The sequence below is a fragment of the Haliotis rufescens genome, unplaced genomic scaffold (assembly GCF_023055435.1).
Source record: "Haliotis rufescens isolate VD_foot unplaced genomic scaffold, xgHalRufe1.0.p SCAF_5, whole genome shotgun sequence".
Classification (NCBI taxonomy): Eukaryota; Metazoa; Mollusca; class Gastropoda; order Lepetellida; family Haliotidae; genus Haliotis; species Haliotis rufescens.
The window spans coordinates 6,081,065-6,093,930 of NW_025964223.1; the positions used below are offsets into that span (position 1 = coordinate 6,081,065).

The window sequence follows — 12,866 nt, forward strand, 5'->3', positions numbered from 1 at the left end:
CCCCAAACATCATCAGCTTAACACACTGAGACTATTTGAGGAATTGAACCCTAGACTAACCCACTGGCCCTGATGTGAAACAAGAATGTATGAATATAGATACAAGTCTTCTGATGAACTTAGAGAATGACTAATTCTCTTATACATTTCTTCAAATATGTCCATTAGAGGCAGTAGATTACATACAAGTGCTGACAAAGTCCTAAAACTATCAATGATCATTTGAAATACTGAATTTAACGCCTCACTTCTATCAAATATCTAAACAAAACAACATAATTTCTAATAACTAAGGACCTTTAACAGAAGCAAGAATTTATCTTTGCTATCAGAATTAGAAGCATACAATATTGAAATTTTCTCAAAAGTAACATAAGCATTTATGTAAGACAACTATTGTGTTTTGTAAAGAGCATTGCATTATATTCTTAAACCCCTTATCTCAATATGTCCATTAACCACATCCTTGACACACCTTCAGCTAAAAATATACCTTGTTCAAGTGATAAAGGTATTAGCACTTAATGGCAGCACAGATCACTGTACTCTGATGCGAAAAACATTCTTTATCTTACTTATTCATTGAAAAGCTCCAAATGGGAGCAAAAAAATGTCTAATCTACGGTGACTTAAACCCCGAAAGACAATCCCATGGTTGCATGTCTAGTCAAAGATATCCTTGGGGTATTGGTCTACTTTTGGAACATGCATATTTAAATGTGTTCATAGAAGAGTGTAAAATTTGGTGCAATTACACCACATCATCTTACCAAGGAAGCTCATTTCACAGCAGGGAATTCCTATTTAATTACCTTAATAGCGCTTGGGATCAATAAGGATAATTTTAAAGACCTGGTCTCTACAAATTGAAAAGAGATAGGGATGAAGCCTGCATTTGGGCAATTAATAAGATACCAAATGGGATGTTGTCAGGCTGAGGTTTAAGCTTCAGTGTCCTGTATAATCTGCATTAGCCTTTGTAATCTTTCAAGACTTTCTCACCATCAATTCCACATTTTTTCATTCTTTTTTGAACAACAAAATACTGAACAGTGATAGGAGAGTTATGCTATGGGGAGGGGTGTTGCTCACAAACCACTGTGACCATTGTGTACGTATAGGGTCACATTATATTATTCTTAGTAGGAGATGCATGCATCAGTCATGTGATGAGATGCTTGAAGGACAAGGCTCATTAAAACAATGTGTATTGACAGTGATATGCTAGGGGTCTCTGAAACCACTGAATTTAGATGAGGTGAGGTGAAAGGGGGTTTAACTTTGCATCTAAGATTATTGCACTTATATATGCACGTATGTATGTGGCTGCTTGTACTAGTCCGGACTGATGCTGATTTATAGTGCCAGCCCTGAGATACCGTGCCACAGTTTAACATGAACACCCCACTCAGACACAGTATACCGACTCCAAGCCAACCAGTCATTGTTTTAACCCCTTAATGCCGAGTGCCAGATAGGGTAACAACAAGTACCATCTTTTAACGTCTTTTAGGTATGACGAGGCGGGGATTGAACCCCAGACCTTCCACTCTCTGGGCGGACGCTCTACCACTAGACCAAGAAGGCGGTCCTGAATTTAGGTGAAGTTGTGTATGTTAAGAGCACACTGTTAATTTCTCTCAGAATGGGATGCACATTGTCAGATGCTTCAGTCGATGAAGGTGGCTCAGGGATGGATATTAACAGTAAAACCTGTACTGAAATGTATTCACATATTGGCTGTGTTTTGATACGTACCAATATGTATAGCATTAACATGGTAAAGAGTCTGTGAAAGGGATGTGCCCATATTTCTCTTTATATGTTATCAAGACACACAGTACTGCTACTTTGTTTACCTTGCTGTTAGACTCAATTGTACTTCTTGAAATATTGTTTATATGTGATGTTTTAAAAAAGATATGTGATGTTCTACAAATCTCAGCAAGACCATATCTTCATGCATCACACTGCATAAAGTGAATTGCATTTAGCCAGTGCACTGATATATTGTTACATTGTTATCCAAGTAATGGAGGCAAATCAAAACAAGCAATGGATGAAGGATGCATTGGAAAGAAATACCAATGTTCTTGTACTGGTTCTGTTTGTTTTGGAGAGTAACCTAATAACAACATGGTGTCAGCATGTTTTGGTGCTGGTGGATGATACTGGCCAGATGATCATATAGAAGCTGACAGGCACAATGTTGTGTGTAAGATCAGCTATTGCCTTTCAACATGTGTGCAGTATTATCCCTAGCAACTGTCAGGTTTTTTGTATCTGATTTGGTATTAATTCATGGCCACAGTTCTCCTTTCACTTAAACAAGAACAATTACATCCAGGAGGTCATAATGCTGTTGTTAAACCAATGATGCACTGCAATTCACACTATCTATATCAGTGTATTCATGAGATCAAGACATATGTATGTAATATGGTACAGGATACAAGCATGGACATTACAGTAACTTAACGACAGGTGTTAAAACAGAAAGAGTGCATGTCTAGACCTGCATTCTTAAGGATAAACTTTATTAACTGACCTTCAAGAAAATTAATTACTCTAAAAAGTAATAGTCTTGAAAGTCTTTCTGGGTTACCTCAACTTGAGTAATGAAGACCTGTAAGTGTTACCATGTAATGCCTTGACTTCACAAGTTTTAATGTTCAAAGGCTTTTAATTCATTACGCTTAGACACTGAGAGCTCCATGGCCTTGAAGTTGGAATAATTAACCTTTCAAAGGCTCATAGGCCGGCTGTATGGAGTTTGGCAACTGTGTACCAGGTCATACATCTGATTACTGCTGTCCAAAACGCATTACGTTTTAGCAGTACAATAGCAGTAAGACAACTAATTAAAATTAGTCAAAACCCATTAAAGTTTGCAGTTTTAAAAACCGTAAGATAATTTAATTAACCTAAGTCAGTACCAATGTAACTACTCCCTTGTGTCATTATGGAACAGATCCCCTGTGCCCATGTTTGTTGAACTGGGAGGGGATCAAGGGACAGACAGGCCAAGTACCCTGGTCATGTAGGTTGATGTTCACTCTCTATTGCTTAAGGGGTCGTCTAGTCCCAGCCTGATCACACAGGTGCTTGTGTAGCCTGTCTCTTCATCAGCACTTATTGCACTTCCTGTTATGCTTATCATCCTGTCATCTCACAACCAATGCAGACATAAACAATCTTGTTAACAAAACTGTGTGTGCCAGTTGGAATACAGAGTTCAAAAAGTATTTTAGTTAAATATTAGCTTGGTGTGGGAGCCCCGAGGAGATGTTGTTGACAGACATTTACTGATTTTGCTGAAACCATGACTATGAGAATATGGTGCTGACAAACCAATGATCTGAGCAAAACTGGTTTTAGAATCCACTCAGCAGATCCTTGCATGCCCAGGGGACAAAACTCTCCACAGTGAATCATGGAACCTGAACCTTATATCACTTGGCTACCCCTAACCAACAGAAATTCTTTTTAATCTCTACACTGCTCGAGTAACAACTTTCATGATATTTCTATTGCCTAGGCGTTAGAATCACATACGATAATACAGTCAATATAATAATTAGTTTGACAAGGTACTTACGCAGGTGCTCTCCCTTGTAACTCGAACTTAGTGAACCGGATTTTCACTCTTTCTGTAGCCCATCCAATGAACTTGTAGATACAGTGTGAATTGCTGGGGTAATTACCGGTAATTTTGGACTTTGGAGAATGGAATGTTCCATTTTTGGAATTGCCGTGACGGCTGGACACAATCACATCACAGTCTGAAACCGAGGGAAAAATAACATGAGAACTAACAAACAAACCATACAGTGCAAACAAGGTTTGTGTAAACAGTATGCCCATTTCGGCTGACCACAAGTCAAACACTGCTGTACACAGAGAACACCAAACTGACTAAGAAAAACATCTGCATTTTGAAATCCTTACATACTTATTTTACTGTCGGTGTTGGTCTTGTTTGTTTGTTTGTTGTTTAACGCCACACTCAGCAATATGCTAGCTATATGACTGCGGTCTGTAAATAATCGAGTCTGGACCAGACAATCCAGTGATTGACATCATGAACATCGATCCACACTATTGGTATACAATGACATGCATCAACCAAGTCAGCGAGTCTGACCACCTGATCCCATTAGCATAGCATACAAGCATAGGCGCCACTTATGGCAAGCATGGGTTGGCTGAATACAAATTCTATCCTGGACCTCCACGGGTCACATCTACTGGTTGACAGGCATGGTTCAGTTCATACATGGCCAAACAGTCTTTGTTCAAGTCATGCTTATTCAGAAACCTAACCAGAATTAACACATTGGATAATCAAAAGCAAGACATAAAAATTTGATTTATTGTTCAAAATTCTGGAAAAGTAATGTCATAAGCCACAGATATGACATTTCCAAACATATTTGGCCGAAATAACATTGTCATGGTTTCTCTACATAGAGCCAGTGAAACATGATAAACAATATAGGATAGTACCACACTTACTCCTCACACATACAGAAAATATTGTGCAGAAAAAGTTTGATGAAAAGAAACTTAGTATTATGTATCTATAAAAATGACTTAATAGGTTTCTTGGTCCTAAATTATTAAAAACATAAATGATCAGAAAGCTAATATTGACAACACTGATCTTAGGTCTTGACAGTATATAATTGCCAATATTCTGAAATCAAAGACATTAAGTAAACATTAGTATCAGCTGTGTTCGTTTTGATTGACATTGAAATCAAACAAAATATGCATTAATTGAAGAGGAACCCTTACAGAGTAAATATTACAGCTACTATTCCACAATTCATTAATTATATCATGGACAATTCTTGCATGGAAAATGTAACTGATAGCACTGGGTTTTTTCTTTCCGAAACTGCAGGATTCCGCTTGGGGTTACTTGATATGCAAACTTAATTAAAGTACAACAGTATTATCACAAGCAAGTTCGATTTTCTCATCACGGTGATTATCATTAGGGAAAGAATCAATACCGTTGAAACCCAAACCTTGTTTTCTACGTCTAATAACACTCGTTAAGTTTATGATGTGTATGTCTGATATTTCAAGAATCTATTCCTGCTGCTGCAATGTGACATGAAAAGATTAATTTGCAAAAAGACATAATAGAGCTTAGTAAAGGGGGAGACAATTCCCCCTGTCTAAACAGTAGAGGACGTAACGTGTACGCGAGACGGCTCTCCCGTCTCGCGTACAAGTGACCCCCTGAGAGGGGTCACGCGTATGCGTGACGGTCTGTCAGTGGACCATGGATTTCTGCCTGTTGCACAAAAATGTCTCTACAAGCGTTATTTGTGAAAATAATAAAACAAAATTAAGTACAGTTATTGATTATCCTACTAGTTATCGAATGACATGAAAAAAATGTCATAAGAAAAATAATAAACGGTCAAATTGGGAGAAAAATGTGTAAAAATCGAGCAAAATGTTCTGTTTTTGACAGCGATTTTCTCCTATGTACATATTTTTCAGAAACTAACACGTAGTATTTTCTAAAAGCTTATTCATCGTAGAGTTACAAAATATATAAATTATTTCACGCACACCAACGCACACCCATTTTCCATCGCGTTGAAACATGTTTACTTTCTTCGAAACTGCGCGAACCGTCTCGCGTACAAGTGACTGGTCGACAAGCCGATAAAGGGAGGTAACCGATGCCTGACTAAAATGTTCAATCGGAACATCCGTCTTGTTACACTAAATGTGTCTGAATCAGAATGATGCGTGTAATATGCACGATATTTATTTAGCGCGTAGTTTCGTGGTTAGAACAAGGAGGAAATGTATTTTGATCACGTATTAGAAAAACAATTTTGCAGTGGGTAATATATTTTTAGGTGGAAGTAAAATTGTTGGAAAACAAAGTATTTCTGTGAAAAAATGAGTAATGCACATAACATATTGAAATTAAAAGAGTCAAATTTGCCGATTTTGGACAGCGATTTTCATCTATGTGCATATTTTTCAGAAACATAATTTCAGTATTTTCTTAAAGCTTATTCGTCGTAGTATAACAACATATATCAATTATTTCACGCACACCAACGCACACCTATGTGCCAGCGCGTTGAAACATATCTACTTTCCTCAAACTGCTCGCAACTGCTAAACAAGTCGTCCCACAGCCCCGTTACGCGTACGAGAGACGGCTCTCCGAACAAGCAGTGAAACACGGCCTGAGAGAGAGTCACTTGTAGGCGTGACTGCCTGTCGAAGGATTGCAGATGTCTGCATGTGACACCAAAAAAACGTCTCTACACACTTCCTATGTGATTATATAAACAAATATACGTAGTTGACTGTTAGATGCTTGTTATCGAACGATATACAAAGTAGAAAAATAAATTAAAGGGGTCAAATTTGGAGAGAAATGTACGAAATTGGAGCCAAATTTGTCGATTTTGGACAGCGATTTTCTCCTATGTGCATATTTTTCAGATACTTAATTTCAGTATTTTCTTAAAGCTTATTCGTCGTAGTATAACAACATATATCAATTATTTCACGCACACCAACGCACACCTATGTGCCAGCGCGTTGAAACATATCTACTTTCCTCAAACTGCTCGCAACTGCTAAACAAGTCGTCCCACAGCCCCGTTACGCGTACGAGAGACGGCTCTCCGAACAAGCAGTGAAACACGGCCTGAGAGAGAGTCACTTGTAGGCGTGACTGCCTGTCGAAGGATTACAGATGTCTGCATGTGACACCAAAAAAACGTCTCTACACACTTCCTATGTGATTATATAAACAAATATACGTAGTTGACTGTTAGATGCTTGTTATCGAATGATATAAAAAGTAGAAAAATAAATTAAAGGGGTCAAATTTGGAGAGAAATGTACGAAATTGGAGCCAACTTTGTCGATTTTGGACAGCGATTTTCTCCTATGTGCATATTTTTCAGATACATAATTTCATTTTTTTCTTAAAGCTTATTCGTCGTTGTATAACAACATATATAACTTATTTCACGCACACCAACGCACACCTATGTGCCAGCGCGTTGAAACATATCTACTTTCCTCAAACTGCTCGCAGTTGCTAAACAAGTCGTCCCACAGCCCCGTTACGCGTACGAGAGACGGCTCTCCGAACAAGCAGTGAAACACGGCCTGAGAGAGAGTCACTTGTAGGCGTGACTGCCTGTCGAAGGATTACAGATGTCTGCATGTGACACCAAAAAAACGTCTCTACACACTTCCTATGTGATTATATAAACAAATATACGTAGTTGACTGTTAGATGCTTGTTATCGAACGATATACAAAGTAGAAAAATAAATTAAAGGGGTCAAATTTGGAGAGAAATGTACGAAATTGGAGCCAAATTTGTCGATTTTGGACAGCGATTTTCTCCTATGTGCATATTTTTCAGATACTTAATTTCAGTATTTTCTTAAAGCTTATTCGTCGTTGTATAACAACATATATAAATTATTTCACGCACACCAACGCACACCTATGTGCCAGCGCGTTGAAACATATCTACTTTCCTCAAACTGCTCGCAGTTGCTAAACAAGTCGTCCCACAGCCCCGTTACGCGTACGAGAGACGGCTCTCCAAACAAGCAGTGAAACACGGCCTGAGAGAGAGTCACTTGTAGGCGTGACTGCCTGTCGAAGGATTACAGATGTCTGCATGTGACACCAAAAAAACGTCTCTACACACTTCCTATGTGATTATATAAACAAATATACGTAGTTGACTGTTAGATGCTTGTTATCGAATGATATAAAAAGTAGAAAAATAAATTAAAGGGGTCAAATTTGGAGAGAAATGTACGAAATTGGAGCCAACTTTGTCGATTTTGGACAGCGATTTTCTCCTATGTGCATATTTTTCAGATACATAATTTCAGTATTTTCTTAAAGCTTATTCGTCGTTGTATAACAACATATATAACTTATTTCACGCACACCAACGCACACCTATGTGCCAGCGCGTTGAAACATATCTACTTTCCTCAAACTGCTCGCAGTTGCTAAACAAGTCGTCCCACAGCCCCGTTACGCGTACGAGAGACGGCTCTCCGAACAAGCAGTGAAACACGGCCTGAGAGAGAGTCACTTGTAGGCGTGACTGCCTGTCGAAGGATTGCAGATGTCTGCATGTGACACCAAAAAAACGTCTCTACACACTTCCTATGTGATTATATAAACAAATATACGTAGTTGACTGTTAGATGCTTGTTATCGAACGATATACAAAGTAGAAAAATAAATTAAAGGGGTCAAATTTGGAGAGAAATGTACGAAATTGGAGCCAAATTTGTCGATTTTGGACAGCGATTTTCTCCTATGTGCATATTTTTCAGATACTTAATTTCAGTATTTTCTTAAAGCTTATTCGTCGTAGTATAACAACATATATAAATTATTTCACGCACACCAACGCACACCTATGTGCCAGCGCGTTGAAACATATCTACTTTCCTCAAACTGCTCGCAGTTGCTAAACAAGTCGTCCCACAGCCCCGTTACGCGTACGAGAGACGGCTCTCCGAACAAGCAGTGAAACTCGGCCTGAGAGAGAGTCACTTGTAGGCGTGACTGCCCGTCGAAGGATTACAGATGTCTGCATGTGACACCAAAAAACCGTTTCTACACACTTCCTATGTGATTATATAAACAAATATACGTAGCTGACTGTTAGATGCTTGTTATCGAACGATATACAAAGTAGAAAAATAAATTAAAGGAGTCAAATTTGGAGAGAAATGTAGGAATTGGAGCCAAATTTGTCGATTTGGACAGCGATTTTCTCCTATGTGCATATTTTTCAGATACATAATTTCAGTATTTTCTTAAAGCTTATTCGTCGTAGTGTAACAACATATAAATACTTATTCAGGCACACGAACGCACACCTATGTGCCAGCGCGTTGAAACATATCTACTTTCCTTAAACTGCTCGCAATTGCTAAACAAGTCGTCCCACAGCCCCGTTACGCGTACGAGAGACGGCTCTCCGAACAAGCAGTGAAACACGGCCTGAGGGGGAGTCACTTGTAGGCGTGACTGCCTGGTCAACATCCATAGATTACAGATGTCCATAAAAACAAACATACGTAGTTATTGACTGTTGTAATACTTGTTATCGAACAATTTAACATCAAAACTAACGAATAATTGGCGTCATTTTGCATGGTGTTTGTCATGCACCTCACTGTCGCAGTTTAATTAGCATCTCTATATGATTATGTAAAAGAATATTTGAAACGGTCCGAAAGGCATGCATTAGGCACCTCTGTTCAAAATGTAAACATATTAACTTGGTCTCGTCGCCATATGGCTGAAATAATACCGATTCGACGTTAACAATTAACTCGCTCACTCTTATTTCAGAATAGGTGCGTTAGTTTTCTAACAAGAGAAAGGTTCGATCACGTGATACCCTGCACAACCGCAGTGGGGGGTGAAAATAAGGCGAGCATGGCCGAGTGAGCTCGGGGGTTATCGGCAATTGTTTGTAAATCTTGCCTCGCGAACGATCGACGTATCGGCACTTTTAATGACTGTCAGATCAATATTTAGGACAGAATATACATTAATTTGTGAGATGATGTCTTGGAACATGTATGACACGATAAACTTTCTTTATACACAAAATATACCCGAGCACAGGTGGACAGGAAATTATATAATCTGGTCCAAACGGCCTATCGCGCACGCAGAATACACTACTATATAGAATATACTACTGCATCGCACGTGTTTTACCTAATTGCCGAGACTGCCTGTATATTCAGTGCAATTTGAGGTGGTCATAAATCCTACAGGTCCCTCCCCGTACCTATACATGGCCCTGAAGGACTGGCCGTGTGCGCGCTCACAATGTATATTTCCAAATACAATATACAATTCCAAATATATATTTTTTTTCATTATTCACACCATACCCCATAGATGCGGTAAAGTAAATATAAAATTGGATTTGCTTGTGGGTTTGTACCCCCCCCCAACCCCCTCCCCACCAGAGATTGATTTATTTATACTTTATTAGGTCATTTATGCTAAAGCGATGTAAACCATTATATATGCCTATCAAAGACTTCGCAGAAACCGTGCTTGTATAATTTCGTTGGCTTCCTTTGGATATGGCTGACACAGCCTACCCACATGTGTGATTCGAGTTGCTAAGCGAAATCAGTATGCACGTCCCTGATATGCTGCCGATTGGTGCGAGTAGTGATTCAACTTGGATTGGAATTGACACTTATTGAGGTTAACTAATCTGCATAAGCACCGGTTACGTGTTCTTTCATAATGGGATTATCAGAGGATAGTAATTGACACAACTGTTCCCAAGACTTATTTATTCATAAAACTATACAATGACAAAAAAATCATGATAATATACATGTGTGTCTGTCTCAACAGTACAAGTCATCTTCTGGAATCCTGCCAGTTTTCGGTTTTTGATCAAGCGTGTGCCTGTTGGAGACTTAAAAGGGATTAACTTTGGACCACTGTCGTGGTGAATTTACTGCACTAAATCTATCGTGAAAGAACGGGGTAGCGTTCTGCAGAGATCCATCATTCATCGCTGACGTGATGACGCCAGGTCTTTGGGACCCTACCCACACATTGTCCATCTGGTAGCAGCAGTTGATGGCTGAGGTGTCGAATTGGTTGCCCGGTTCTTGGTGAATCTTCATCATGTTCAACGGCAAGGCGATTGGTGGTTATACCCGGAAAGCATGATATCTGCAGAATAAAAAAGACATGTCGATTTCATCCAATTGATGAATACCTGTTTTTCAGTTATTTCGAATACATCGAATGCTGTGTGTATAGCTGTTTGTAGACCATTTATGAAAATTTATGATATCTTTGGAACGGTTGCATGTTCCACAAGTGTGGGTTTCATCTTTACTTCGCAAGCCTCAGAACTGTCGAGTAACCATTAGGGTAAGTCGAGTTGTTTCGGCATATGTTATATTCCCAAATCCCGTCGAATCAATGACATCAACTATTATCAGTAGTATATTTGTTGTAGCATAACACGTCATCCGTCTAACGTTTGTGGTTACACGCATGCGCTTTTAAAATAAAGTTTGGTAGCGGAATAGAAATTGAACTAGTACGCTGCTACAGTTCCTTACTTACCCATAAATTGTGGAAAATACCACTACAGGACACACCGACGCGTGTGTAGTGACTGGAAAAAACTTCGGATCCCCATCCAGTAGGTCCACGGAAAGAATGCACATATTGAACTAAGGACGAAAACCTTTTCGTCAGCTGATCCATAACTTTAGTCTAGTGTGGATGAATAAACGGTTATGCTCACGCTTGACAAATCTAAATATGACGAATGAATTAACAATTGTTGAACAGTTGCATTAGTTTACATGACATAAACCACTACGTCGTGCATGGATATTTGTTCATAAAATAGCAATTGCTAAACGGTAACAACATATATTCAATATGAAACAGCACGGACCTACATGTGATGCAGGTGATTAAAACCGCTTAGTTGTGGGCATAGTCTGACCACCGACTGGCTCACACTGGCTAATCCCCTTCTGATCGATCAATATACAACTGTATCGTGTTAAAATATGCACTCGTCTATATTTATATTATTTCAGACATTGTCATATTACTGATAATACGGGATTAAATACGAAATGCTATACATTATCATTGCCTGTTTTCAATTGTGTTCATACAAGAACATAATTCAATTTCGTCTGCTGTCATTACACCACCAGTTAAAAAATTATATGGGAGGGGGCATCAATTGGTGCGGGAATCGTATATAGGTAACTTTCGGGTCTCTCGAGGGGATACGTATAAATAGTAATCCTCCAGACTTTTACAAACGAAATATATTTTATACTGTTAGCACCTTCTTTGTTTTTAACGAGCCTACTATCAAAGTTCTTGCAGCAAATACTGTGCTATAGTTAATCACTGTCACTGTCCCTGTGTAATTGAGGCTGTAATTTGAGAACACGGTACCAGCACCAATTGCCTTCAGTTGTATATTGTCGTTTAACAACGCGCATTTTGATAGGCTGACTGTTGACACGTGAGCAGCCAAGCTCAGGTATTAACCGTTCGCTATCGTAAACATTGTCGTTGACAATACACACGGGTTCTCTCTATACCCGTTATTTCGTTATAAGCGCTTTCATCATTGTAGTATTCTATTCTATTCTCATCACTTTATTATGAGGACAACAAAACGCGGGTCAGTCGTCTCGCCGGCTCCTCTTCAATTAGATCGCGTAATCACAAGATGCAAATTAGCATAACACCGGAAATCCTGTTATTACACGATTGAATATTCCATTCAATACTTTTCAGATATACGAATCGTGCATCAATGAACGGATTTATTTCCAGAAACACCGCTGACGAACAGGTAGATGTGAGCTGATTGCTATTTCCGGCCTATAATTTACGAGAAAATACATGCGGTATTTTTAATATCTGCATATAAAACAATGCCAAGCAGAACAGAAAATATAGGATACTGCGCATAATATGATAATGATCGTGTATACACTAATCGACAACAAAAACACGTCAATGTGGCTGCTGCTCAGATAGGTGTCGTTTGGCGCAGCAAGAATAGAGCGAACCGCAATCAGGTGGATTTATCATGATGACTAAGCGTTTCTCCACTGCCACAAAAGGCTAAATTGTATATCACGTGATCGGACATTTTGATAGTTTTTCTTGTTATATCGCCGAGGGACAATTATCGCTAACCGTTATAGCGCGCACGTGGTTGCATCTCATTTTAGTTTTGAGAGTCTTAGTTTTCATAACAGGGGACAAATATTTATCCGAAAACAATG

The 12,866-nt window shown here is 38.9% G+C and overlaps 1 protein-coding gene across 1 annotated transcript in view; it reads right to left on the minus strand.

Annotated features, from left to right (window-relative positions):
- The window catches only part of LOC124133597 (bone morphogenetic protein 1-like), a 232,304-nt gene that overhangs the window by 41,917 nt on the left and 177,521 nt on the right, over window positions 1-12,866 (minus strand). Inside the window, exon 3 of the mRNA XM_048383572.1 lies at window positions 3,599-3,782. Coding sequence (XP_048239529.1) covers window positions 3,599-3,782 — 184 coding nt within the window. The remainder of the gene's footprint in view (window positions 1-3,598; window positions 3,783-12,866) is intronic.